We start from the raw sequence: 26,464 nt of genomic DNA, 5'->3' as shown, positions 1-26,464 counted from the left end.
CACAGTGGCCAGGAGAGGGCACGGAACTTGCTGGAACTGGAATCAGAGGCAGCTGTGAGTCACCTATTGGGAGGTGCTGGGAACTGGACTCCGGTCCTCTGTGGGAACAGCGGGCACTTTTAACTGGGAGGCAGAGCACAGGCTGGCCTTAAGAGCATGATTCTCCTGCCTCTGCTTCTCAAGTCCTAGGAGTACAAGCATGCACTACACCCAGCCAGGAGTTATCGCGGCCCCTGTGGCCTTCTGTAGGTTCATTCCATCAGAACCAGCAGGTTTCCTGCTGCGGTGAAGTGAAATGCCTTTTTGTTTGCTTTCGCCTCTTGGAGGGTCACTGCACTTTCTTTAACCCATATGTACAGACCTAGCCACCAGTTTCGACTGCTTCAAGTGCTAGGGCCATAGCTGGGTTGGTGGTATTCTTGCCTGGCATACATGAAGCCCTGGGACTCATCCCAATGCCACAGAAAACCAGGTCTGGTGCCTGCGTGCAATCCCAGCACCTGGGAGGTAGAGACAGGAACATCAGAAGTTTAAGGCCATCCTTTGCTACAGGGAAGTTGGAAGCCAGTCTGAGCTACATGAGGCTATTTGAAAACAGAAAATGTAACAAAAAGAACATATGTGACCATGAATGAACACAGACACTCCATGCTGGGCAGCAAGGGCTATGAGTACAAGCCAGCCCTCCACAATGGCTGGCCTTGGGGGTGTCAGCAAAAGAAAGCCCAGGCAAGGCAAAGCCACCAAGAAGCAACTTGCTGTTCCTGCTGCCTCCCCATCTTAAGTTACCACAGGACTCTGCTTTCAGATTCACAACTTGGTAGGAAACCAAGTGGCAGCCAATCAGCAACTGCTGGCCCGGCCCTCAGCCCCTCACTCTCCCATTAACAGCGCCATTTCCAGCTCTGGTAGAAACTAAGTGACATTTTTAGCATGTCATGGACAGACAGGACAGGACCCTGTAAGTCTGAAGGGCTACGGAAACAAGCAAGGTCAGTCACCCCACTGGCCAAGGTTTCAGGCTGGAGATCAAGGGTGTGGCAGTTTGACTTCAGACGTGTGTGTGTGTGTGTGTGTGTGTGTGTGTGTGTGTGTGTGTGTGTAGGGGGGTGTCCCCAGAAGGCCAGGCTCCTCAGCTGGTCAGCCGAGTCACCAGATAGACGGATAGATATTTTGATCTGTGCCACCAGACAGACGGATATTCTGATCTGTAGCCTCGGTGGCAGCAAATGTTGGTCAGGTGGTGGTTGGCCCATTGTTCTCTCCTGAGAAATTTAAGAATCACATCTGTGTGCTCCCATCTGTGAGGACAGCCTCGGGATGAGGATGTGAGGACAAGGCAGGGGGGAGGGGCATGCAGGGTGCATGCGTGTGGCAGGGCAGGAGGCCCACTGCAGTCTTCAGCAAGCATCGAGCTGTGTGTGAGCATAGGGAGGCCCTGCCCAGGACAGGACACCCCTGCTGAACACACTGTGGCTTGAAGCAGCCACTGATGGGCCAGACCCTTCGCCCCTGTTCTGGGACCATGTCACATGGTTCCTCGGCAGGGTCAGCAAAGAGACTACTCTGAAATCTGTCCTGAAAGGTTTGGCAACAGACAAGATGCAGATCCTCAGATCAGCCTCCTCAGAGTGTCCACCCAGGTCCTCAGGTGGTGATGGACATGTGTGTATTTGTATGTACCCATGTGTATGCTCAAATGTACATAATTACTCAGCAACGACATTTGGTATAACTTCACATTTTTGGGATACAGAAATAGTTTTATTTTCTTAATGCAGCACGGTAGACATACAATCAATTATTCCCTAGAGTGTGCAATATAAATTATTCACATTAAAAAAATTAACGACAAAGCCTGATATGCGGGAAATATTAAAAACATACACCTAATTTTTACGTGTGTTGACCACGGACATTGCTAGCTTTATAAATCTGAGTAAATACGGCATGGCACACAGTGGCTTGAGTACAGAAGGACGGGCCTGCTCCAGGCATAGTGAGAACCCACTCTCCACTTTGGTCAATGAGATTCCTGTGGCGGCTCGGGGCACCTGGGAACCGCTTCCAGCACTACCAGAGGCCGTCGCGGGCTGTCCTCCTATTCTCCCTTGTAGCGAGGGGGTCTTTTCTCCTTAAAAGCAAGAAGACCTTCCAGTCTGTCTTTCGTTGAGATGGTCTAAGAGAGACAAAACATGACACACACTAAAATATAAAACACAACAGCGTATCAAGCATTAACTTCGAGAGCCGCCAGCAGCTGCCGGAGAGGCCGCTTGTCCTGTGAACAAGTCTCCTAAGTATGTGGCCAAACTATTTGTAATCCTAACTTTTTCCCATTTATACTATGCTTTAAAAGTGAGACATTTGATTTTCAGAGGCCAAATGAGAAGCTCAGGAGGTGGAGAGCCCCGTGCTCCTTCTGCTCCTCCAGCTCCAGCGGCCTGGACCAGAGAACACAGCTGCTGCCTAGAAGAGCCGGCGCTCTGGTGCACTTGCGCCATCTGTGGAGTTGGACAGAAGTGCAGCGTCACCTGTCCCTGCGGTGTACAGAAGGCTCAGGGGCCCCAAGCATTCTTTGTTCTCCACATACTCATCCCCAAGCTGCCAAACCCCTCTTCCAGAATGTCACTGGATGTCGGGGGTCACTCCGTCGACAGTCCTGTCAGACTGAATCCTTCCACGGAGTGCTGTGAGTTCACGGTTCCTTTATGCCATTTTGTTACTGGACAGATCCCACCTTCTTCTCGCTGTGCAACACTCTGCTATCCAGCTGTACCAGGCGGTCTATTCTTCTATAGGAGGACAGCTTGCCACTTACTTAGTCCTGAGACAGAGTCTCACTATATAGTTGAGGCTATTTTCCAAGTCTCAAGTTACTAGAGGCTAGCCTTGACCTTCCTTGAATTTTAGTCTTGTGCCTCTAGACCTGACTGTGAAGCACATGTTGACTGTTTCTAGATTAACAACTGGGAACAAAGTTTAGCAGCAGGTTTGAGGCAAATATGTTTTCACCTTGTCTCAGTAAACATCCAGGGGCACAGCTGCTGGGCGACGTGGTCAGAGGGCACTCGGCCTTACCTCAAACTGACATCTCTCTTGGGGTCACTGAACCACCAACCCTAGCAGCCACAGAGAGCGTCAGCGCCCACTGTTCTGAACTCTGGTCACTTAACACATACTCCATAGTCATCAGTTTCCAAACGACAGGGTTTGCAGCAGTCTCCGGCGGTGGCGGTTGCCACCTGCTCACCTCCAGCGGTGAGCGGCTTCTCGGGGCTCTTGTCCGTTTGTAAAGTAGGTTTTCACTACCTCACTGTGCAGCCTTGGATGTGAGGCCTTCCTCAGATCTGTACTGAGGAAAGGCTGGCTCCCAGCTCACCCCTTTCCGTCCTTTCAGCCGAGTTTTACTGAGCAGAAGTGACTTTTAATGGAGTCTCTTGGGGCTTTACATCACCATAACCAGGCCTGAGTGACCCCCTGCCTCATCTGTATAGCAGCTCCTTTCACACTTGGCTTTCCCGGCCACTCGGGCGTAACCACACTTTGTGCAAAGGCTAGCGTCATGTATGTGGATGCCTGGATGCTCCACGTTGCTCACATCAGCCTGCTCTCTGCTGGGCGGCTGGCGTCCTTTTGTTGAAGTATCTTGGCTGGGCTGTGTGAGTCTCCTAACTCAGCCTTGGACGTACTGACGAGCTCCCTCACACACCCGACAAAGTCTTGAACCCGGGTACTCCTGGTTCCCAACCTCATCTTCAGGCCATGCTGAGCGATCTATTCTGCATCTTGTCTTTGGACCCTGAGTCAACCTTTTATTTATAAAATAATGAGCCAAGATGCTTGCTGTTATAGAATTACAGCACTATTAAATGTACAGACAAGGTCTCACTTCGCTGTGTCGCCCTGGTTGACCTGCCTTTGCTCTGCTCTTGACCCTGGACTGCTGAGATTAAAGGTGTGCACCACCACACCCCACAGGGCTGACTTCTGACTGGTGCTGAGTCCCCCCGCACACAAACACAGGCTGCTAACCATACAGATCATGATTTCTGCCACTAGTGTTTGCTAGTCTTCTGCTCCACACCTTGGGTAGACTTTGTTCAATGTTTTGACTACTAACAAAACAGCCATGCAGTTTCAGGCGTGCAGGATTGGTGTGACTTTTGCTGTGACTTCCGAAGAGGGTTTCCCATTGCTGATGTTTTGAAATTGCCTCAGACAGTAATGCGAGTAGCTTCATTTCTTCCTTTTCAACCTGTGTGTTTTCCATGTCTTGGTCTTGTCTTGTTGCACAGGCGCAGCTCCTGACCTGAAGCTGACGGGACACTGCCCTGACCCTGCCGGGTGAACACCGTGTCAGTGCACGGGCTTCTTAGTTTGCACTCTGGGGAGAACTTTGATGGAGAATATGCATCTTGACAAAGGCTTTTGCTTCAGGAGGAGGGGGAGTCTATCAATATAACCATACGCTTCTCTTTCTCTGTGAAGAAAGAAGGCTCAGAACCCCAGGAACAGCCATTGAGACATAAAATATCACCACCACTTGGCAGGGCACCCCTGGAAAGTGTCAGCAGCAACTGCTGCCAACCCAGATGGACCCGCCCCTGAGGGTGACAAGTCACACACTCACTGGATCTGTGACCATGTTACATACCTGAGCATAGCAGGCTTCTTCTATGGCTAACCCTGTTACTAAGTCGACCTGAGGAGAAAACATAATTCATTTTAGCAGAATAAGGCAGATTCAATACAAATTCAAACTGAATAGCTCCATCCTAAACAGAGTCCTCCGACACAGCACAACTGTTCAGAACTATGTGCAGCCTGAGACTTGTAACTAAGGCCCCAAATTCACATCCTGGCACACCATCTGGGAGCTGTGCAAGCGGGGAAAGTTATATGACCTCTCTGTGCTTCAGAGGCACGTCTGACAAGGGGCTAGCCTCAGCAGGGGTAAGTGAGTGTTATTTGAGGATTTGCCTGGCACAGGGTAAGGACTGAGGTGGTTCTGCAAATATTGTTGAGATTATTAAAGCGCTGAAATAAGTCAAATACTTGTAATTTTATGTCACAGCATCCATTGCAAGCAAACCCACTCTCCCTACGCTGGCTCATAGCCAAGGAAGCTTTGGAGGGCCCTGTGTGCAGAGAAGGGCTTTTCAGACGCCCACAGTAACTGAATACCGGAGCTGCAGTGGAGAGATGGTCAGTCAGCTAAGAGTGCTGGCTATGCAAGCATGAGGACCTGAGTTTGGATCCCAACACTCACGTACGATGCTGGCACAGGCCTACGTGCCTGTCACTCTAGCACTGGAGGGGCAGTGCAGACAGGAAGATCACTGGAGCTTGCTGGCTACCAACTTAGCCAAAACAAAAACACAAAAAAGCTCCAGGCTTAAGAAAAGACCCTGTCTTAAAGCAGTAACATAAGGCCTGAGAGAGAATACCTAACACTCTTCTTTGGTCTCAGTGTGCAGCATATGCACGCACAAGTGAATGCACAAGCACACACACACACACACATACACACACACACACACTCTGTCTCCTCCCCGCCCCCATCCCTAGTTTATGAGTCTCTGCACTGTCTGCCACTCTTCTAGTCTAGGACCCTTCTCCTTCGAATTATGTTCCTAGTCTGACAGCCAAAGCCCTCAGGCCAGCCTGCGCTCACTGGTTCTCCCTGCACACACACTCCGAGATTCCAGTAAAAAGCGATGCACAGCATGGAGCCAAGTGGCCCTCCATGAATTACTGACGGAAATGTGGTCTGGCTGAGGAGTCTGTTGTTTCCCCGAGACTGGCTGATGACCTCACTAAAGCAATGCCAAAGGGAACAGGGCTCCAGAGGCTGCAGGGACACCCTGAATTTTGCAGTTATGGCCTTGGGAGGAACCCCAGCCAAGTCCATCAATATGGCGACAGCTGCACTCTGGAGACTAGGGAATAACAGAAGACTGGCTCTGCCCTCACCGTCCACACTCACCTCCATCCCTTGGTTAATTGCTAGTTTGGCCACTCTCATTGCAACAGGCCCCTGCAATCCAAAGTAGAGAAAAAAACTTAATGCAAATTATGAGGAAGTCCTCAGTGTAACTCCTGTATTCCCAGGGCTGGACCCATGGATTGGCAACAGCAAATGAGATGCAGGATGGAGATTCATGCTCTGAGCTTCAACTCCGGAGCGGCTCTCCCGGATCAAACTGGGTCTTGAAGGCAGCAGGCAGTGTGTGTCCTTCGAGTGCCTGGCACGCCTTGGTTACTGTCCCAAGTGAAACAACGGGGGTACAGAAGTCAGCCTGGCTCACCAACACACTAACTAGTGACAAAGCCAGGTCAGGCTGGAGATGAGCGGAGCTGCCGAGGGGGCTCCGAGCTGCACGTCTGTATTTGGTACCCCTCCTGCGTCAGCCCAGACAGCTGACCTAAGAATGGCGGGACACAGAGACATGTGCCCTCTGGTGTCTGGGTTATGGAGGGAAGGACAGGACACCTGCTCTGAGAACAGCAGCAGCCACATTCACACAGTGGAAGTTCGGCTGCTGTCACTGCCCTAGAGGCAGCCGTCCTCTCAGCCAGCTGAGTTCGCTGATCTGCATTTACATTTGACTCCGTGAGGTAAGCATCAACTTGCTGTATTTCTAGCTGAATGGCCTTTTATATTAAAATACAACATAGCATCGCTTCTCGGCCTTTTGGCTAAGATCAAGTGTAAAATACAACATAGTGAGGCTGTGGAGAGGGGAGAGGGCTTAGCAGGGAACAGGCTTCCTGGGAGCTCAGATCTCCGACACAGGTTAGTGTGTCCTGCCTGTGATCCCAGCACTTGCAGAGGCAGAAACAAGCAAACTGCTGACTGGACAGGTAAGTTGAACTCTAACGCTCAGGGCCCGAGAAAGAGAGCCCCCTCTGATATATGAGGTGGAGGACAATGGAGGAAGACACCAACAGCAAGCCCTGGCCTTTACAGGCGTGTGCACACTCAGTCTCCTGACTTGGTAGGACACAGTGCTGTTCCACACGCCTGGATGTGAGGCACCCCCACCTACCACCACCACCACCTTCTCTCCACAGAGATGTCTTAGGTTAGAGTGCTGAGTTGGTATACAAGCAAAGACAATTTACTAGGAAGTTACACTGTGTGTGTGTGTGTGTGTGTGTGTGTAGTACAAGTGATGTGTCTGCTGGTATACAACGCAGCCTTCAGATTACTTTCAAATCTTAATTTTAACTGCTTTACTTGGGAGGCAGGACAGGGCCACGTCGGTGTGTGAGATGTCACAGGTGCTCTCACAGTACCTGAGGTAGAAACTCTCTCGCCAGGTCCAGCGCCTTCCTGTAGGCGGCGTCCCCTTCCTGGTTCTGTTCTAACACATGGCTGATCAAGCCCACAGCTTTGGCTTCTTGGCCGTCAAGAACTCGGGCAGAAAAGATGAGTTCCTTAGCCAGGGACATCCCGATGGCACGTGGTAACCTCTGTGTCCCTCCTGAAGGAGGCAGAGAGAAAAACAACGTGTGATGATTTGAAATAAGTCCTGAAAATAAAACAGGGTCTGAAGATATTACGTGCTTCCAGAACGGCTGCAGTGTCTGGAGTTAACACATCACAACCCGGAAAGCAGGTAAGAACCTCATGTCACAGCGTGGTGTGAGCCCCTGGACACCTGGTATATTCTTCAGGCAAGGCAGGTCTGGCGGGGACAGGCCCTCTTCCCAGTATTGGCACCGGCCAGCGCCATGTCATGCCAGCAACCAGCAGACAAGCAGGGCTAGCAGGGATCCGCCCACCAGGAACAGTTCCGAGCTTCCTTCCGGGCCGGCCTGGGAAGAAGTTACCAAGTCCTGACAAGTTCAGTTCATCAGCTTGTGAGAATCCCTGATGGTGTGTGGACTGTAAGCGCATTCTAATTCAGTAGAAAGGAAAGCAACTGACATGAAAACCCTTCACTTCCTGAAGGAAGGCCTCCCACTGCTGAAGACACTCACTCACTCGCTCACTAACTCACTAACTCACACTCTCTCACATGCACTCACACACTCTCATACTTACTCTCACACTCACTCTCACACTCACACTCACTCTCATTCATACTCTCACACTAACTCACATGCATCCTCATACTCATTCTCACACTCACTCATACTTCACACTCACCTACTCTTACACACTCATACTCTCACTTACACATTCACATTCACTTACACACTCACTCTCATACTCTCTCATTCACCTACACACTCTCTTACTCACCCTCACCTACTCTCACACTCACTCATATTCACACTCTCATACTCACTTTCATTCAATCACACTCACTCTCACACTCACATACCCACTTTCATTTACTCATACTCACACTCACACTTTCATTCACTCACTCTCACATTCACACATTCACTCACTTCCACACACTCTCACTCACACTCACTTCCACACTCATTCACACACTCATACTCACTTTTGTTTTGTTTTGTTTTGAGACAGGGTTTCTCTGTGTAGTCCTGGCTGTCCTGGAGCTCACTCTGTAGACCAGGCTGGCCTCAAATTCAGAAATCTGCCTGCCTCTGTCTCCCAAGTGCTGGGATTACAGGCGTGCGCCACCACTGGCCGGCTTCACTCACTCACTCTTACATTCCCTCTCCTGCTCATTCAGATGTGCTCTCCTCTCTCCTGAGGAGGCTGGCTCTGCAGTTAGCACTCTACACCTGGTCTTAGCTCTGTCCTTGAGAACTCCAAGAGCCAAGCCAAGGAAAGACAGTAGAAGAACTGCCCAGTTTAGGGAAAGCACAGGTCAGAGGCTAACTAACACATTAATCCAGAGACCGACTCAAGGCTGGGAAGCAGAGCCAAATCCCTTGGAGCTGGAGTTGTGGGCGGTTGTGAGCTGCCCACATGCATGCTGGGAACTGAGCTTAGGTCCTTTCCTGAGCAGTAAGGGCTCTTAACCACTGAGCCATCTCTTCAGCCCTAACCAAAAACATTTTAATCCTTAAAAAATCATTCCTGACTTGCAGATTTTAATCTACTGGACACTTGTCAACACTATGAACTTCCTCCTGGGCTGGAGCTGGAGCTGGAGCTGGTGGGAGGCAGTGTGCCCTGCTGAGGTCCTGATCCATGCTCATGCAGCACGTGCGCTCTGTGGTACCTGAGTCGATGTGGGATAGCCTCTATCTGTGTTGAACTGAGGCTATGTCTCCAGGGAGAGCCGGAGGGGGGGCAGGGGGAAGCTCCCCTATTCACTATTGCATGTGACCCCACAATCGTCAATCTTCCCACTGCCCACATCACTAAATGCAGCCTCTTCAGCAAGGCATACACACGGTTTACCTTCCTGGCTTAACTGCCATCTGAAGCCCAGGAAGGCAAAACCAAACATTTGGGGGACTAATTTTCTCAAGGATGCATAAAGATGACAAAGAGCTTCCACAAGCTCATTAGCAGATCTGCACCGTGTTCCTCCATTGCTGTCAGCCACACTTTGTATCTTCTAGTGTCCAGGGCAGCTCAGGGCCCTGAAACGGCTGCTGAAACCTTGCCGCAAAGTCTGCAGAAGGAAAGGTGGGAGACAAGCAAAAGCGCTCCACTGTGGGAGATCTTAATGAGACGATGGCCAGTCACATCTGCTTGTGACCACTCGCTGTCAGAGCTGGCTCCCACGCAGCCATGGGGGCAGGAGGAATGAAACTGGGCCTCTGTTTCCGGAGAGTAGAAGTGGGTAGAAAATCAGCAGTCGCAAGTTCGATGGGCAAAACCGATTTGGCCGTGTCACCGACACTTCACATTTATACATTATTTGAATGGGACGGAAGTATGCTGGAAATGTCAGACCTGGCTGATGATTTCCACTGTTTAAAAGAAGGCATCAGAAAACCCTAGATAACAGCCTTCTGAGGCCCACTACATAAAGCAGGCAGAGGCTCTGGCAGAGCAAGCTTCTGCCAGGGGAGAAATACAATTTTTAAGCCCAGTAAGTTGCCACCCTCTGTAGCCTTGGCTGCCTTAGACAGGCCAAGAGCTCTGGGCAGTGGTAAGCTGGCAGTGGAGACTTCAGTTCTTCTCCCACACTGCAGCCCTAAGGCTAAGTGCAGACAGCAGACAGACGCAACTTCCCTTAAGAAAGCTTTGACAGTTCACAATCAATTATAGCGTAATACAGAAACAACGGAACATAATTTGGAGCCATCTGGTACGAAATGTAAACTGTAAAAGCATCAAGCTTGGCCTGGTCGGTTTGTCCTTCATCTTTCCCTCCTCTTGACTTCATAGAAAAGGAATCTGCACTAACAAAAGGGGACACTTGGCACATGGACTTCAAGTTGAAAGCTACACAGGCCATAGCAAGGAATTTTACCAACAAAATTAGCAGTGACCTTTGACTCCAGAACTCCTTATAAATCCTCTCTCTTAACAGAGAGCCCCACACTGCAGTAAATGCCCTTTCGTGAAACAGACACACAGAGCTGTGTCAGAAGCTTCAGGCAAAGCCTTCTCAGTAGACCAGGCCCCATGCTCACATGACTGACTCTCTGTGTCACAACCACACACAAAGCACTGTCATAGGCAGCTTTCGATCTGTGACCATTGTTGAGTGTCGGCATGTTCTCTGCACTCCATGCTTTGGGCATGTTGAAGAGCAGTGGGTGCAGGGAGCCCAACACCAGAACATATGAGGAGAAAACCTGACTGGCTGACGGCCGGCTGGACGTCCCGAACCACACAGGGATCCGTGCCTGGCTCCTGCGACACCTCACTTAGAAAACCTGAGCATTTAAGGACTGGACAGAAAGACACAGCTTACACAGCGGTTATTTTCACAAGGTCAACGAGACAGCTGGCAGCGAATGAGGCGACGGAACGATGCTTTACAGAACTCACCACGACAAGCCTTTTCTACTACTATCTATGCACTGTTAGTGGAAGGCACGCCGGAGTTCACTCATTACAAACAAAATGATGCTTCTTAAATGTTTCTACATACTTTTTTTGCTTTGACAAAAAATATTTGCTGAGAAGTCGCTCTGAGCGTCTTAGCTTCTCGTTCTGGGTCTGTGGGGGCTCTAACCCAGGACCTTGTTGATTGTGGTGAAAGCCTGGTCTCAGAGCTACTCCAGAAGCCGTAATCAGCCCCATGTCTCTTAACGTTTTGAAAGCACGTTGCTGAGGATTAGATGAACAGCCCTCCTTTTGAAAGCTATGGGAAGTCAGTCGAAGAGCACTCTGACCTTTACCAGCCGCTACCAGTAGCACGGTGCCCTCTGCACCACGCACAGTCTGCAGGCTGAACTCCAGGAGGGTCTTCAGGGCATCCAGAGGACAAATGGCTACCTCACGATAGCTGCTTTCCTCACGGGCCAAGTGGAGACCTCGAGCCTCAGGTAAACGGAGGCCTTGTGAGCAGCAGGCCTCCGCTATCAATCAACACATCGTCCCACGTGGCTTGAGGTTCTCAGAGAAGCTGCTGCCAGGAAGAGGGAGCCACTGAACCCTGTGTGGCACCAGCGAGCTCCCTCAGGCTGCCAGCATAAGGCATCATGCCACCACACACCTGTGACTGTGTCTACTCCCATGCGGCACTCCCCCGTTTCAATCCCTATTTACACGGACATGCTACAGATTATCACAAGCATCAGGAACCTGGGTCTCTTTCCGTGATGACTACCTAGTCTACCAAACAGAACAGGTGTTGTGTATATATAACGTGACACAGAGGTGCCCGGCCTTAAAGGGAACCAGGGTGAGGTTCTCAGGCACAGTGGCTTCACTGGAAACACAGCTTCCACGCTGACCATAGCTGATGACTGGCATGAGCTGTCGCACAGCCAGGTCACTCTGTGAGCTCTGCTTATCACTCTGTTCTGTGTTTTCCTTATACTAAAAAAAAAAGTGTATGTGTGTGTGTGTGTGTGTGTGTGTGTGTGTGTGTAAGCGCACATACAGAGACCAGAGGATCCCCTATAGCTGCAGTTACGGCTGGGTGCCCCCATCTGGGTGCTGAGAGCTGAACTTAGGTGTCTAGAAGCCAGCACTCGTAACTGCTGAGCCATCTCTCCAGCTCCCCACCCCTTTACATCTTAAATGTTGAAGATCAATTATGCAATAGTATTTCCAAACTCAGCTCAGTGGTAACTGTGTCTTTACCAAGCTCTTTACCAATAAGAGGTTTCATCATCCGTATGGCCAGGTGACAGGGCTGTGGTAATCAGCTATGGTGCGCTACACAGGACTCTACCAATGAAAACATCGGCTCTGGCCTCACAGGTTCTGTAGGTCAGGAACCCAGGAAGCGTGTGCCTGTTGTCTGGCTCCAAGCCTCTCAGGGATGTAGGCCTTTGCTGCAGGCTCCCTCTGCCTCTGGCCAACATTCTGTGTCTCGCACTGATGTGCAAGGTGCGAGGGTTGTCTCCTGGCATGGCGTGACTCAGTGGAGTGATTGAGGAGAGATAAGACACAGGAGAGGTGAGTCTTAACCTCTCCGAGGGATGTGAGCCCACTGAGTAAGCCTCCAGCGCTGACAAACCCTTCGAACACAGCAGACCATGCAATAGGCTCTTTCTAGAAAACCTTCAGAGCTTTCAAAAGCCCACAATGATCCTCATCTTCCTAGGCTGGGGAGGAGAGGGAAACAACATACTAAGGAGTCCTCTTTAAAACACAACAAGGAAATAGGGAGAGAGGAGTGTGAAGGTGCTGCTTCTGGACCTGCCCGGGACAATGAGGGGTAAATGACTTGGTGAGCACACACAACATGGCCCGCACACATGATGCGCTATGCACATGACACAGCATTCAGGCATGATGTATGTGCATACATGAAGCACTACACACACATGAAGAGCTATTACCACATTAGCATTGGAACGGGGTGGGAGGAGGAGGCTTCCCTCAGTGAGGGGCCTAAGGGCTAAAGACACACAGCCAAGCATCCTTAGGAGCAGACACACTCTGTCTCAAACCTGACCACTGCATACTTTCTTCTCACAGATGCTGGGCGTTACCATCCAGCCAGCAAAATATTATTGAAAAATGGAACATGGAAAAAAATTAATGTTTCCAAAATACAACCAAACAATGACTCAGAGATGAAGACATGAAAAGTTTAATTTTTTCTAACAAAAGTAGGTCACACAGCAAGAACGGCAAGATTGCGGAATAGCAGAAGTATCAAGAACACACAACTAGCATGTAATGAGAGCTGCCTACAGACTACATAGCTATGCCTGAAGGAATCCCAGAAGGCCACGCCATTAGCACACACTGTCTTTATGCTCATGTGTCCCACTGAAACCCAGGCTCACAGAACTGCATGACCAAACCATGTATGCACACACGTACGCACATGCGTGTTCACAAGTGGGTGGTAGTAGATCAGCTCTCCTGCTTTACCTCACCGTCGGGGCCATGGCCTCACAACTCCCCACCCAGTTATCCCTTGATGGACAAAGGCTCAGCGAGCATAATGAAAGGAAATTCTGAAGGCGACAGTGTCATCCCTGGAATGGCACAGACGGTGGCAGAAAGCTCTGAGTGAACAGCTCAGCTCAGCCAGCAAGTGCTGCTGGAGAGGGTGGGGGGTGGGGCTGGGGGGTGGGGGCTGGGGGGGTCATCCGTGCCTCTTGGGGGTAGCCTGCGCCCACACACTCTGCATGGAGACATACCCTACCTACTATGCATTGTTTTAAGGCCTGGTCATTGTCACACTGTCACTGTGACCTCTCTGATGTCATGTGCTTGGGACCAGGCCACGTGGAGCTGGCCTCTGGAAAACAAAGAGCGAAATGAACAAATGTAGACAAGCCCAGTAGCCGGCTGTACCCTGAGATGGACCCGTCAGGGCACTGGGCGCTCTGTCCATGCCGGCACACGACAGCCTTCCTAGAGAAGCAGTCCACAACTGCTTTGTGTTAAGGAAGCAGGATGAGCATTCTCTGGGGTACAGTTTGGCACAATGAGGCATCTCTTAACTTACTGGAAACATTATTTTTGTAAACCATATCCAACTACTGGTCAGTTTTTCAAAACTCTGAGTAATATTTTAAGGAAAACAGAAAAGCAAGACAAACAACATTCCACAGTTCAATCAGACAGAGAAACAAAATATACCACAGAACACCTTAATCCTCATCGAAACCACCAGGAAAGCCTGTGCCTAGCACAAGTGTCAGGTCCCTGTGCCTGCCCCCAGCCACACAGCTAAAAGGGAAGACTCCGTCCTCCCCATCCTCCCCGTCCTCCCCGTCCACAGTTCCCTTTCTGAGGCTCAGTTCCCCGATGCGCACAGCACTGTGGGAACCTCACAGGTAATTCACCAACCGGCAATGCTGCAGCTTGGGCTCACGCCCTGCTCCATGCTGCCTCGTCCTAGGATGAGAAGGCCTCTCCTTCAGTGTGCTCACGATGTGCACGCTACTGCCCCGTGCCAGGTAGAGACACTTACAGGACTAGGACTGGCCCCTGCACTGTTCTCGACATGCCAACTCTCTAGGGAGCAGAATGGAACAGGTCTCATCTGTTGTTTTAGGCACACGCTGGGGACCTCAGAACTCAGCCCCTCCCAAAAGGGCAACAGGTATATTAACAGTATCATTACAGTAACACTGGTCAAAGCTGTCATAATAAAATGTTGGGGGAGCCCCACGGCACTGGTCACCCAGACTTCCTTCTCAGAAACTGCTCGTAAATAAACAGACAGGGAAGCTGAGCACGTTTTTCAGCACAGCTTTTGCGCTTTGATATTTCACACCACTTTGGAGTACAACTGGAGGTTAGCCTGCCTAAGACTGGCATGTTTCCATTCTGCCCACCTCTCGTGACCTTAGCTATGCTGCTGAGTGTATGGGCAGCAGGCCTAAAGACAGGGGAGACCCATCCCTGGCACAGTGCCAGCCTATCCTCTGAGTTCTACACCGCTGGGGGTTGGGGGCTGGGCTTACCCAGGAGCACACTAAGGGAACTGTGCAGAAAACTAGAGTGTATCTCCCCTTTGACCCGGGCACACCACTCCCTGGTGCTCCCACAGGAATACAGGAGCAGATGAGAGAGAGAGACGCCTGCACTGATGCGCTTACTGCAGTACCAGGCACAACAGCCGTGCCATGGGCTCAGCACTGGTGCCATCAGCAGAAGAATAGATAAAGAAGGCCCGGGATATGCACGCACTGGGTGCTATTTAGCTATAGAGAGGAATGACATCATGGCATCTACCACAAGGTGAATGGAACTGGAGATGTCACACTAAGGAACATAAGCTCAACTCTGAAAGACAAACACTGTACACTGGCCTGCTCACGCTCTCCTCCCAGTGGAAGGGGGGACATGCAGAAGGGACTACAAGAGGAAGTGGACTACTGGGAAAGAGTGGGGGTCAAAGAGGGAAATGATCAAAGCACACCTCACACACACCCCACACATATACCATACACACATACATGCACACACTCATACATGCACCATGCATACACATATACCACACACACCACATACACATATACCACATACCACACACACACCACATACACATATACCACATACCACACACACACCACATACACATATACCACATACCACACACACACACCACATACACATATACCACATACCACACACACACACCACATACACATATACCACACAACACACATACACCACACACATACCACACATGCATACACACCACATACACATATATCACACCCCACACATATACCACATACACAAATATACACATATACCATACCATACACATACACACCACATACACATATACCACACAACACACAAACACATACATATACCACACATATACCACACATACTACACATATATACACACACATATACGACACATACACATACCACACATACACCGCACACATACATATACATATACCACACACCACATGCATACAACACACACACATATACATATACCACACACCACACACATACAACACACACACACATACCACATACATACACACACCACATATACATATTCCACATACCACATACACCACAAACCATACACACAGGCACATACACAGAATGTCACAAAACCTCTAATCATGTACAATGAAGACACACCAAGAGAAAACAGGAGTCGGCTCCTCGGCCACTAACCTCCTGTGGGCAGATACAAATCGCGGGCCCAAGAGGCTGAGGCCAGCGGCTAAGTGAGAGGTGTGCATGAGCCGAGGAGTAGAGCCTGGGTCCTGGCAGCTTCTCTGTCGGCACTGCCACCCACCTCAGGCTGTGGAGACTGTCACTGCCCTCCCTGGCCAGGCTGCTCTGGCTCCTGTTCACGTACTCAGCCTGGTGCTCCAGCCATGTATGAGTGCACGCGTGTGCAGACTGTGTGTGCAGACCCAGCCAGGGCTGGGCTCTCCCCGAAGGTATTCTCGCTAGCCCCATCTCAACACCAGCCTGCAGGAGGATGGCGGGAGCTGGGACCCGGCCTCATCTCCCAGCTGTCCCTGCACAGCCTGGCTGACCAGACACGTGAGTGGGCCCAGACAAGAGCACTTGCTCATCATACCTGGAACCAGGAGCACATGCTTGTGCATTAACAAAACAACACCGTGTAAAGCTTAAGATGACAAAGAGGGAAACTAGCAGACGAGAAAAGCATTGCCAGTGGAAACATTCAGACAAGGAACTGATTCCTCACAGCCAGAAATCCTGAAACTGAAACTAGCAGGCTAAAGTGGAAAGCGGGCAAAGCCTCAAGTAGACATTAAAAAGCCACTGCCCAGGGAAGAGGCACGTGAGGTTCACAGGCTCTGGACGGCCTGGTCGTGTGTCAGACCGGCGTCCACCTCGTAGGTGGACGGGGGAGGAGGCTAGTAGGGTCGCCGCAGTCCCTGTGGAACACCTACCCTTCAGAGTTCAGGCTAGGCCAGTCTTGGGGACCTTCTGTGACACGCTGTGACATGATACGCAAAGCCTTCTCCTGGGACATTATTTTAACTACAAAGAAAGGAAAACCAAGTCTGTGTGTACCCACACAGGGTGGGGCACCCAGATGCTACAATGGAGGAGAGAGCGAGGGTGATGTTCCTGTGGTTGTAAGAGACTCACACAGACCACTGTCACAGGCCAGATGCCACACTGCTCGGGTGGAAGGAGGTGCTCAACCTTTTAACAAACTTCTGACATGGTCCCTAAACTGCAGTTACCATTTCACAAGTTCCAGATGCCCTGCGCCAGCAGGAGTACCCAGCGCTGACTGCGGAGGGCAGCACTTGAGTCTGCACAGTCATCGCTCTGACCACTGCGGCTGCATGTGAGTCTATGCCTGTGACTGCAGAGATTCCGTACCGTTCATGCTATGATCTGCCGCCCTGTGCTCAAATCTGGCTCTTTCTTCAACGAGTTTAATTTTCCTCCTATTGAGTTTCAAGGGTTCTTTACATATTGCAGGCACACAGTCCTGCAACAGTCAGGCTCCTATAGTGTACACATTCTCCCCGACTCCACCAGAACAGCATCTTCTGATAGCAGACTTTTTCATGGATGGATCTGGCTGTTGCCCTGCAGGTCCAGGACCCCTGATTTAGCTGCTGGTAAATCTCAAGTCTCTCATGTAAACAATACAGTATATCCAGTCGATGTCAATTCTCCTGCACATGCATAAGCTGTCTCTAGATAATTAGACAAATGAAACACTAGGCAAGAGGTGCCGTACTGTAATGTTCATGGAATAATGACAAGGAGACAGTCCACATGAGCTCAAACAAAGTCTCTGGATGGTTTTGGCCTCAAGTTGGATATAGCTGTGATGACAAACTCTGGGAAGCAGAAGGCCACACATCACTATATTCTTGATGACACTTTTGGTGCCTGATAATTCAGAAATCTTACTTGCTAACTCAGGAGCAGAAAGATTGTTTCTCCCTGACCTTTGTTGTGAGTTTTGGGTTTCTTTACTTGGGTTACTTTGGGTTTCTATACTTGGATCTTCTATCCATTTGTTATTTCTGACTGGGGAGACATGGAGGCTGAAGTTTACTCTTTGTATGGGTACAATCAGCAAACAAGGACTCTTTCCCAACAGGCTGTCTCTGACCCAAGCCTTATTATAAAATGTTTACATCTGTATTAGTTGTTATTTTTTGTCTTGGGGAGAGCAAAATGCCTTAAAATGTTTCTCTTTCTAAATGCCTACAATTGTTAGAAACATGAGCTCAAGGGTCAAGCAAGGCTGTGAACAGCAGACAGGGCTGAGAAAGGAACCCGGCACAGGTTGGCATGGGGGCATCGGAACAGCCGGCGGGGTCCTCGTGCTTTCATATGGTTCACACAAGCATATCCTTACCAGCGGGGTGACCCGTCTACTCATGGCCCTCAGTGACAAGGCCAGCTTGCCTACAGGATAGGAACTGCAGGCAAATGGTACAGAAGGAAATGAGGCAAAGGACAACTGTTTCTGCACACGGACCAGGACAGAGCTCTGCAGGAGGCACAGCGTGGCAGGGACCCAGGAGGTGGTCCTAAGGGAATCTAGACAATCATCCTGTCAGCGCCTGCAGGCCGGAGCAGTACTGGAGCAGCAGTGTAAGACACACGTAAAAAGCAGACTTGAAACTCAAATTACAGACACTACAGACAAGCAGAAAAGCTGCACCTATGATGTGCTTCAACTACTGTCTCCCTTCAGGCATTTTTAAAAAATTGAAGGGTTCCTTAAAAGGTCTAGTCTCCATTATCCCTTTCCTTCAGGAATTAAAGAGTGGGAGGAGAAGCCTCTAAGACAGCGGTTATCAACCTTCCCAATGCTACAACCCTTTAATACAGTTCCTCTTGTTGTGGTGATCCCAACCATAACAATATTTTCATTGCTACTTTATAACCGCGATTTTGCTGTGGTTATGAATCATAACATAAATATATGACACGCAGACAGTCTCAGGTCTACGTAAGAGTTGTTCAACTCCCAAAGGGGTTGCAATTCACACTCTAGATCAAATGCAGAAGGTCAGAAACTGCCCTGGGTTTGCCTTCTCAGGGTAGAGTCTACAGATGGAAGCCTCCAGCCGGGGGTGGGGATTGGGGTAGGGGAGTGGCTCCTCAGCTCACAACCCCCCCCACCCACTCATCCATCTCAGTCCTCGATGCCACTGGTGGGCCAGGGTGTAGGTTCTTCTGGTTTCCCTGGCATTTGGTTTTAACTGTAGTCACACTGAGCCATTCTGCCAAGGGACCCGTCAGCTATGTCACTCAACAAGTCCACTGTGCATTGCACAGTCAGGGTTCCGAACTTTGCTCCCCTGAGAGGTCAGAACTTGCTCTTAGCTTCTGGACACAGATGTTTCCCAGGTACTCAGAGAGGTCCAAGGAATCTCCCTGCCACTGTGTCCCCAGTGCTGGGATTACAAACACACACCACCACACCATGCTTTTTAAGATGGGTTTTGGGGATTTGAACTTGGGTGCTCAGACTTATACGGCACGCACTGTACAGACTGAGCCATCTCCCTGGCCACCAGCCACCCACTATTTGGTAGTGTCTGATTGTGGCATTGACCACCACTACAACTAGAAAACAACCTGGAAATGTGTGTGCCCTCCCTAAAGTCCTACCTCATCCCTAAAGACGAATGGGGAACAGCAGGAGCAGAGAAGCACCTGTTTTCTTCTCTTTGAAAAGACAGTGCTGTGTTTTCAAGCTCATTAAATAGGCATTCCTAGGCTTGCAGTGTGCGGTTGTTCTGGATAGTTTTATGTCAACTTGACACATGTTAGAGTCTCTGAAAGGAGGGAACCTCAACTGAGAAAAATGTCTCCATAAGATCCAGCTGTAAGGCATTTTCTTAATTAGTGATTGGCCGGGGAAGGCCCAGCCCATCATGGGCGGGGCCATCCCTGGGCTGGTAGTCCTGCGTTCTATAAAAAAGCAAGCTGAGCAAGCCATGGAAGCAAGCCAGTAAGCAGCACCCCTCCATGGCCTCTGCATCAGCTCCTGCCTCCAGGTTCCCGCCCTGTGTGAGTTCCTGTCCTGACTTCCTTCGGTGATGAACAGTGATGTGGAAGTGTAAGCTGAATAAACCCCTTCCTCCCCGGGTTTCTTTGGTCGTGGTGTTTGATCCAAGCAATACTAACCCTAAGATCCAGTGGTGGATAATGGGTCTCCTCCACTACATCTGTCCTTCCTGTCATAATGGGAGACAACGCTGGGTGGCCTATGCTAGTCTCAAACTCTGGGGCTCAAATAGAGCTTCACCCATACCTTCTGAATTAACCAGGGCTCCCAGACACACTGCCAGGCCCTGTTGGTGATAGTCACCATCTTATGACAGCATACGGACAGTGGGTCACCTTCAAGCCCCTATCAGACGGCACATAACTTGTGTGACTCCAGCACCCGGGTGCTGATCACCCTAACACTAGCTCTCAGCACTAGGGATGGTGTGAAGGCAAAAGGACCAGCTAGAGAGAAGTCACTCCAGAACTGGTGGGCAAGCTTGTGAGGTCACCAAGATGCCTGAAGCTCCTCTCCTCTCCTTGCCTCTGCCCTGGGGCAGCAGTAGTAACCTGACCCCCCCCCCCCAGCTAGTGCCCCCTAATATCTAGAGTGTGCTGGCAGAGTCAGTTGTTAGGCTCTTACAGGCTGTCCTCAGTGAGGGACCCCTGCCTCCTCTCACCCACCCTGCTCTAGCAGAGGCTGCCTGGAGAGTGCACCCTGTGCCTCAAGTTCTCACTGAGAACTCAGGAAGGAGCTTCACCTGTGGGAGCTGCACTACTTACTGAGGAGGAGCTGAGCTTCTGAGAGGGGCCACTGGAGAGTGGTAAATACAAGTCAGTCCTGGCTAATCAGGTACTCCTTACCAAAGCCAGCAGGTGTGACTTCTCAAAGAGCCAGTAAAAGATAAAGGGGAAGGGGGCAAGTAGAGTGTGTGGGGACAGAGGGCCTCTCTACTTTGTCCTGACTCCTGAGCACGCCCATGGGCTCCCTGGTAATCCTGTGGCTCCATGCATTCCAGTCAGGGCAGGGACTCTCACACCGAATACACAATGGATGGTTCCCATTGCCTGCTGCATACTGCGGCTGCACACAGCTGTGCCCCATGCCCACAGACAGGTTCTGCACCTACATACTCAAGCAGCCACAGACTGAATGCACACGGATGTTTGCCCTTGACCCTCTCTGCCCAACAGACACCTGCACCATACCTAAGTCTATCAGCTACAAGAGGTGACTTAGAGGACAGGGAGTGTGTGCTTTGATCCCAGCGGTCAGGAGGCAGAGGTGGGCAGACAGTGCCCTCCTGTCCTTACAGCGCATGCCTATGCAGCAAGTACCCGAATAACTAAGCCACTATCCCAGTCCCTCGTGTAATTCTCCCAGTAAATGTGTGCCTGATCAACAGCTCTACCTCGGACATCCCATTACTCAGGGGATACTGACAAAACTAACCTAGCAGTTCAGTCTCATGTTTAACAGGACGCACCAGGGGCTGCAGAGATGGCTCAGGGGTTGAGTGCATGTGTCGATCTTGCAGAGAACCTGGGTACAGTGCCCACCACATACACAGACACCTGTAGCTGCGTCTCCAGTGGGAGCAGAGAGATTCTTTTCTGTCCCTGGGGCCTGACTGACCAGCATGAAAAGTGTGGTCTGGGTCCCCCGAAATAATATCCTAAGCTTGTATCTCTTCTTGAGGGGTTTGCTTCCTTTAGAATTAAAAGACTATTTGTGTGTATGTCTGTGTTTCTATGTCTGTATGTCTGTGTGGCTGAGTTTCTATGTATGCCACATGTGTACTCTGATCCCTCTTTTGGCTTCATGGGTGCATGTATACATATGTATATAATTTACAAAAAATCTTCTAAAAAGGGATGCAGAGTTGGAATTCTCCATGGTATCCATGAGGTGGGCAAATAACTAGAGCTTTGGGGTCAGACATTCTGACTTCGGATACTCAGCTCACAGTATGTCCATGGCTTCTTCTATAGAAACCAGGCCTGTGCGAAGCGCCTGCTCCTCATTCTGTTCCGTATGCAGACAAATTCCTCGGGGTGCCTACGAGACCAGGAAGCTTGTTACTGGTGCGAAGACTTCACAGGAGGGCTGGAGATGGCTCAGTGTTAGAAATGTGCTGCCCTTGCAGAGGACTTAGGTTTGGTTCCCCTCACACACATCACACAGCTCACAAACACCTGGAACTCCAGTTCCAAGGGAATCCAACACAGTCTGGCCTCTGTGCGCAGCTCTACACGTGTGGTATACATAAAAACTCACACAGCCACACAGACATACATATACATTGATTTTTAAATCTGAAACAAACAAACCCCTCAAGAAGAGATACAAGTTTAGGTTTTTATTTCAGGGGACTAAGATGGCACTTCGTGTTGGTCAGTCAGGGCCTGAGGACACAAAAGTGCCTCTCTGTTCTCACTCGTGTTGGGGGAACTGGTTCTGGTGACCGCATGGCCCTCAGGATCCCAGGCCCTGAGGACTACAGCCAGGAACCTCACGACCTGAGGCAAAGGCTTCTCCCTCACATGTGTCTCCTTGTGAACGAAGTCTCCGAACCTTCCAGATGGGCTCACTAGGACTGTCTAAACATGTCACTGTGAGCAGTCTGTCCACTGGCCTCGGAACAGTTCACAACTGCCCCCCCCCACCAGCCGCAAACCCACCAATCACATCTTAATGGTAGAGAATTAGGCATGACTCAAGCAGAAAACTAGAAATGTGTTAGAAGAAATTAACATAAGCTAAGAAAGAGGGGAGATAATTGCATTTCTACCTAATTAAAGTGGTGATAGAGCCAGTGTCCTTTCTGGCATAAAGACTCATCCATTAACAAATCATCAGAAAGAATGTTGCAAACGCACTGTCATGAGCACCGAGGCCTACTCCGGACCCTGCCCGGGAGGCCACACATATGGGGCGCTCACCTCTGCAGTGTGCAGCAGCTGTGCTGAGGGGTCAGGGCAGCGGTTCTCAGCCTGAGAGCAGGCGTGCCCCCTTGGGGGCGAACTGACCCCTCAACAGGGGTCGCCTACCACCACCAGAAAACACAGAGATTTACGTTATAATTCATAACAGTAGCAAAGTTACAGCTATGAAGTGGCAATGAAATGATCTTATAGCCGGGGGCTTGCCACAACGTGAGGAACTTTATTAGGGTCACAGCATTAAGGGAAGGCTGAGAACCACTGTGCTACAGATTAGACAGTTTGAAATGCACATAATAAGAGATACGGTTGAGAGGGAGACAGGAGTTATCTATATGAACAGAGGGCTGTTCGGTTCCCCTCACACACATCCTTCCTTCCCAGCAGGGCTGGGGGGGTCACCTAGGAAGGGCGCAGATCCGGGTGGGATCACACTGACCCAGCGCCATACTAGGCTCATGCTTTGACAGATGATGTGAATCCCTGAAGGTTATGGATGGATCCGACCTGCCAACTGCATGGGCACACAAGTCCTACAGGAGGGGCAAGAACACAGAGTAGGCCACACTAGGCCACACGATGCAAGATCAGCTCGGGGCAGGTGGCAGGTCTCCTGAGTGTGAATGAGGAGGGTGGTGGCAGAAATGAAAGGGAACTCTAAACAGCAAAGGTCCAGCGTCCCTCCAGTTAACACAGTGTCAGGGACTACGCTTACAGCGGTCCTTACACACCTGTGTCCATTCTCGGGCACACAGCGTCAGGGACCACCCTGACAGCGGTCCTTACACACCTGTGTCCATTCTCCGGCACTTTATCCTTGGACCGGCAAACAAAGTATGGCTGAAGGCGGTTTCCAAAGGGAAGATCTATGTTCCCAACTGCAGCTCTGATTGCAACTTTAAAGATTTATTTATTTATCATTATATGTAAGTACACTGTATCTGTCTTCAGACACACCAGAAGAGGGCATCAGATCCCATTACAGATGGTTGTGAACCACCATGTAGTTGCTGAGATTTGAACTCTGAACTTCCAGAAAAGCAGTCTTAATCACTGAGCCAACTCTCCAGCTCTCACTCTGGCCCCGATCACTCTGGGCCCATTCACTGTCACTGTCTTCAGACACCCCAGTAGAGGGCATCGGATCCCACTACAGATGGTTGTGAGTTACCCTAGTTGCTGGGAATTGAACTTGCGACCTCCAGAAGAGCAGTCAGTGCTCTTAACCACTGAGCCATCTCTCCAGCCCTGATTACAACTTTAAAACTTTAGGGCCTGCGATGGAGCTGTGTGTCAGGGACCAGGGACCAGGGACAGCAGGTGCTTCACCCCAGGGTTCACTCTCAGCTGCTTAGCTGGTTTTGCCCGTGAGATGTCTGCCTCACCAAACAAGGCGCTCTGCTGGCAACAGAGCTGTTTGCACTCACAGAACTAACAGGCTGGTTAATATAAAGACGGACACAGTAATGGACACACATCTGAAGTGGAGGAGATCAGCCGCTCTGAGGACAGTCCAACGTCCATCCTGACGCACAGGCTCTTCGGCTAAGCAGGCCTGGGTGCCCTGTGTGTGCGCACGCCCTTAAATCAGACTATTCAGGTGCCCCTGTGAGCTTAATGGAGCCATAAAAATGATATTTCTATTCCAGTCAAATGCTAACCTGGCACACATAGCGGAGTTATCATTTAGAAATGACCTTTATTATTTAAAGCCAAATATAATATAAATTAGCTTTGGAAAGTGTCGTTTTCTTCCTCACGCTGGAAAACCAGCCGCTTGCTAGGGAAGCGGAGCTCACTGGTACGGCTGTCAGAAGACCAGCTCTAAGCACCGACATTTTATCTTCCATTTTATAGGAACTGAATTTAATCAAATTGAAATAATATTGTATAAACATCTTATTTCAGTTTCGTCTTATAAACAACAAAGACTGGTCGCCTGTGGTACGTGCGTGTGTTTGAAATTGCTTTTGGTGACTCTATTAAATCAGCCTGTAAGGCTTAGACTGTGAACCAGATGTGCGTCTGCCCAGACGGCACCAATCACACGTAGAGCGTTTTAGTGCATTAAACGATGCTTCGCAGAGTTTGTCCTAAAATAGCACATCGATAGAACCATAACCACAGTGACTCTAAGACAGGCAGATGCTATGACTGCTCTGACCTACCGAAGTGTGCAAGGGCACTCCAGATCCCAGACAGGCACCAGGGAGTCCGTCCCATCCTACCTGACCCTGGGCTGGCTGGGGTACTCCTGAGTACTAGTCCAGTAGCTCTGCTCCCTGCCGGCCCGTTGTGAACGTATTTCGGAGCGGAAGGCAATGTCCCCAAGTTCACACTGCATACGGTTTTGCTGGACCACTGCACCATGAGACCATTCCAACGCTGTAGGGAGACCGGGAAAGCCTGCACTGCACTGAGCACCCCAGGCTATGCCAGGGGCACTTGCCAGGGCCGCTGCTGTGAGGAGAGAGAGCCAGGATCTGGGCAGTGGCAGCTTCTGCCACAGGGGCCCAGAGGGGAGGCAGGCAGCATTATGAAGGGAGACAAGGATCCTGTGCCACAGGGAGGAAGGGGGAGCCCCCACCCCAGGTTCACAGTGCTAAGCTGGGAGCTGTAGTGGGTTCTCCACACCTTACACCCTTCCCAGGGAGAAGCCTGTCAGGCTGAACAAATTCCTTGCTTCTAAGAAAAAAAATTGGGTTTTTTTTGTTTGCTTGTTTTTGTTTTTGTTTTTTGATCATGAATGAACACAGAATTCTGTGTACTAGTTTTCCTACAAATATTGGGATCTTTGCACTGTTTGTCCTTTCTGGTTAGCAGGCTGAGTTTTAGGAGTAGCGACTGCCACATTACTGGATTTGATTTCTAAACATTTCGGAATTCCACGTTTTCACAGAACTATGATCTCTCTATGGTTTTCTCTGCTTTTTGTGGGAAGGCAACAAAGCCCTGGAGGGTGCGCTGGGAATGCGCTACACCCTGGAGAATCTCCACCAGTGACGTGAGGTGGGACCTGCACCCTGCAAGTTGGCTTCCCTCCCCCAAGAGTCCCCTTCAGGGCTGGGGATGCGGTGTGGTAGCTTCCTTCCCAGCCTCGTCACCTTTTCCACTTTAACAGACTCACTCGGCTTTGGGTTATTAATTTTCCACATTTTGTTTCACTTCTCACCCTCCCAAAGGCAGAGGTCATTTGGAGCCTGTCTTGTTTCTCCCTGCCTGACTTCTTTCCTAGCAAAGGCTTTAGAGCCGCACCTCCCCTTAAGCACCTCCCCTCTAAGCACAGTTTCAGCCGTACCCAGAACAGTTTGCTATGTTTTTATTTCATTAAGTTCAAAGTAATGTTTTACAGTCTCTTGTAAATTCTTCTATGGCTCATAGGTGACTAACAAGTGCTTTCATTTCCAGGAATCTCGGGCTGCGTCATACTGTTTTCTGTCACTGATGCTGCTGGAGTCAGAGTAGATGTTCTGCATGATTTCAATTCTAAGACTTGGGGTTTTCACTCAGGGCGCATCACTTGGTTCTGAGGAGTATTTCAAGTGTCTTGCAAGCCCGT

At 50.2% G+C, this 26,464-nt stretch overlaps 1 protein-coding gene across 3 annotated transcripts in view; it reads right to left on the bottom strand.

The window, feature by feature from the left end:
* Positions 1–1,732: 1,732 nt before the first annotated feature.
* Positions 1,733–26,464, bottom strand: part of Auh (AU RNA binding methylglutaconyl-CoA hydratase) — a 93,713-nt gene continuing 68,981 nt past the window's right edge. Inside the window, exons 5-8 of one of the 3 annotated variants that reach the window (XM_052156845.1) lie at positions 7,303–7,490; positions 5,990–6,040; positions 4,658–4,705; positions 1,733–2,179 (exon numbers count right to left, since the gene is read on the bottom strand). In XM_052156845.1, coding sequence (XP_052012805.1) covers positions 2,102–2,179; positions 4,658–4,705; positions 5,990–6,040; positions 7,303–7,490 — 365 coding nt within the window. In that variant the 3' untranslated portion in view covers positions 1,733–2,101. The remainder of the gene's footprint in view (positions 2,180–4,657; positions 4,706–5,989; positions 6,041–7,302; positions 7,491–26,464) is intronic. The other 2 variants (XM_052156844.1, XM_052156846.1) reach the window with 2 other exon arrangements.

Source organism: Apodemus sylvaticus, chromosome 14 (genome assembly GCF_947179515.1).
Source record: "Apodemus sylvaticus chromosome 14, mApoSyl1.1, whole genome shotgun sequence".
NCBI lineage: Eukaryota > Metazoa > Chordata > Mammalia > Rodentia > Muridae > Apodemus > Apodemus sylvaticus.
The sequence above is the reverse complement of the archived record's forward strand: the minus strand, read 5'-3'. Positions and strand labels throughout refer to the sequence as shown.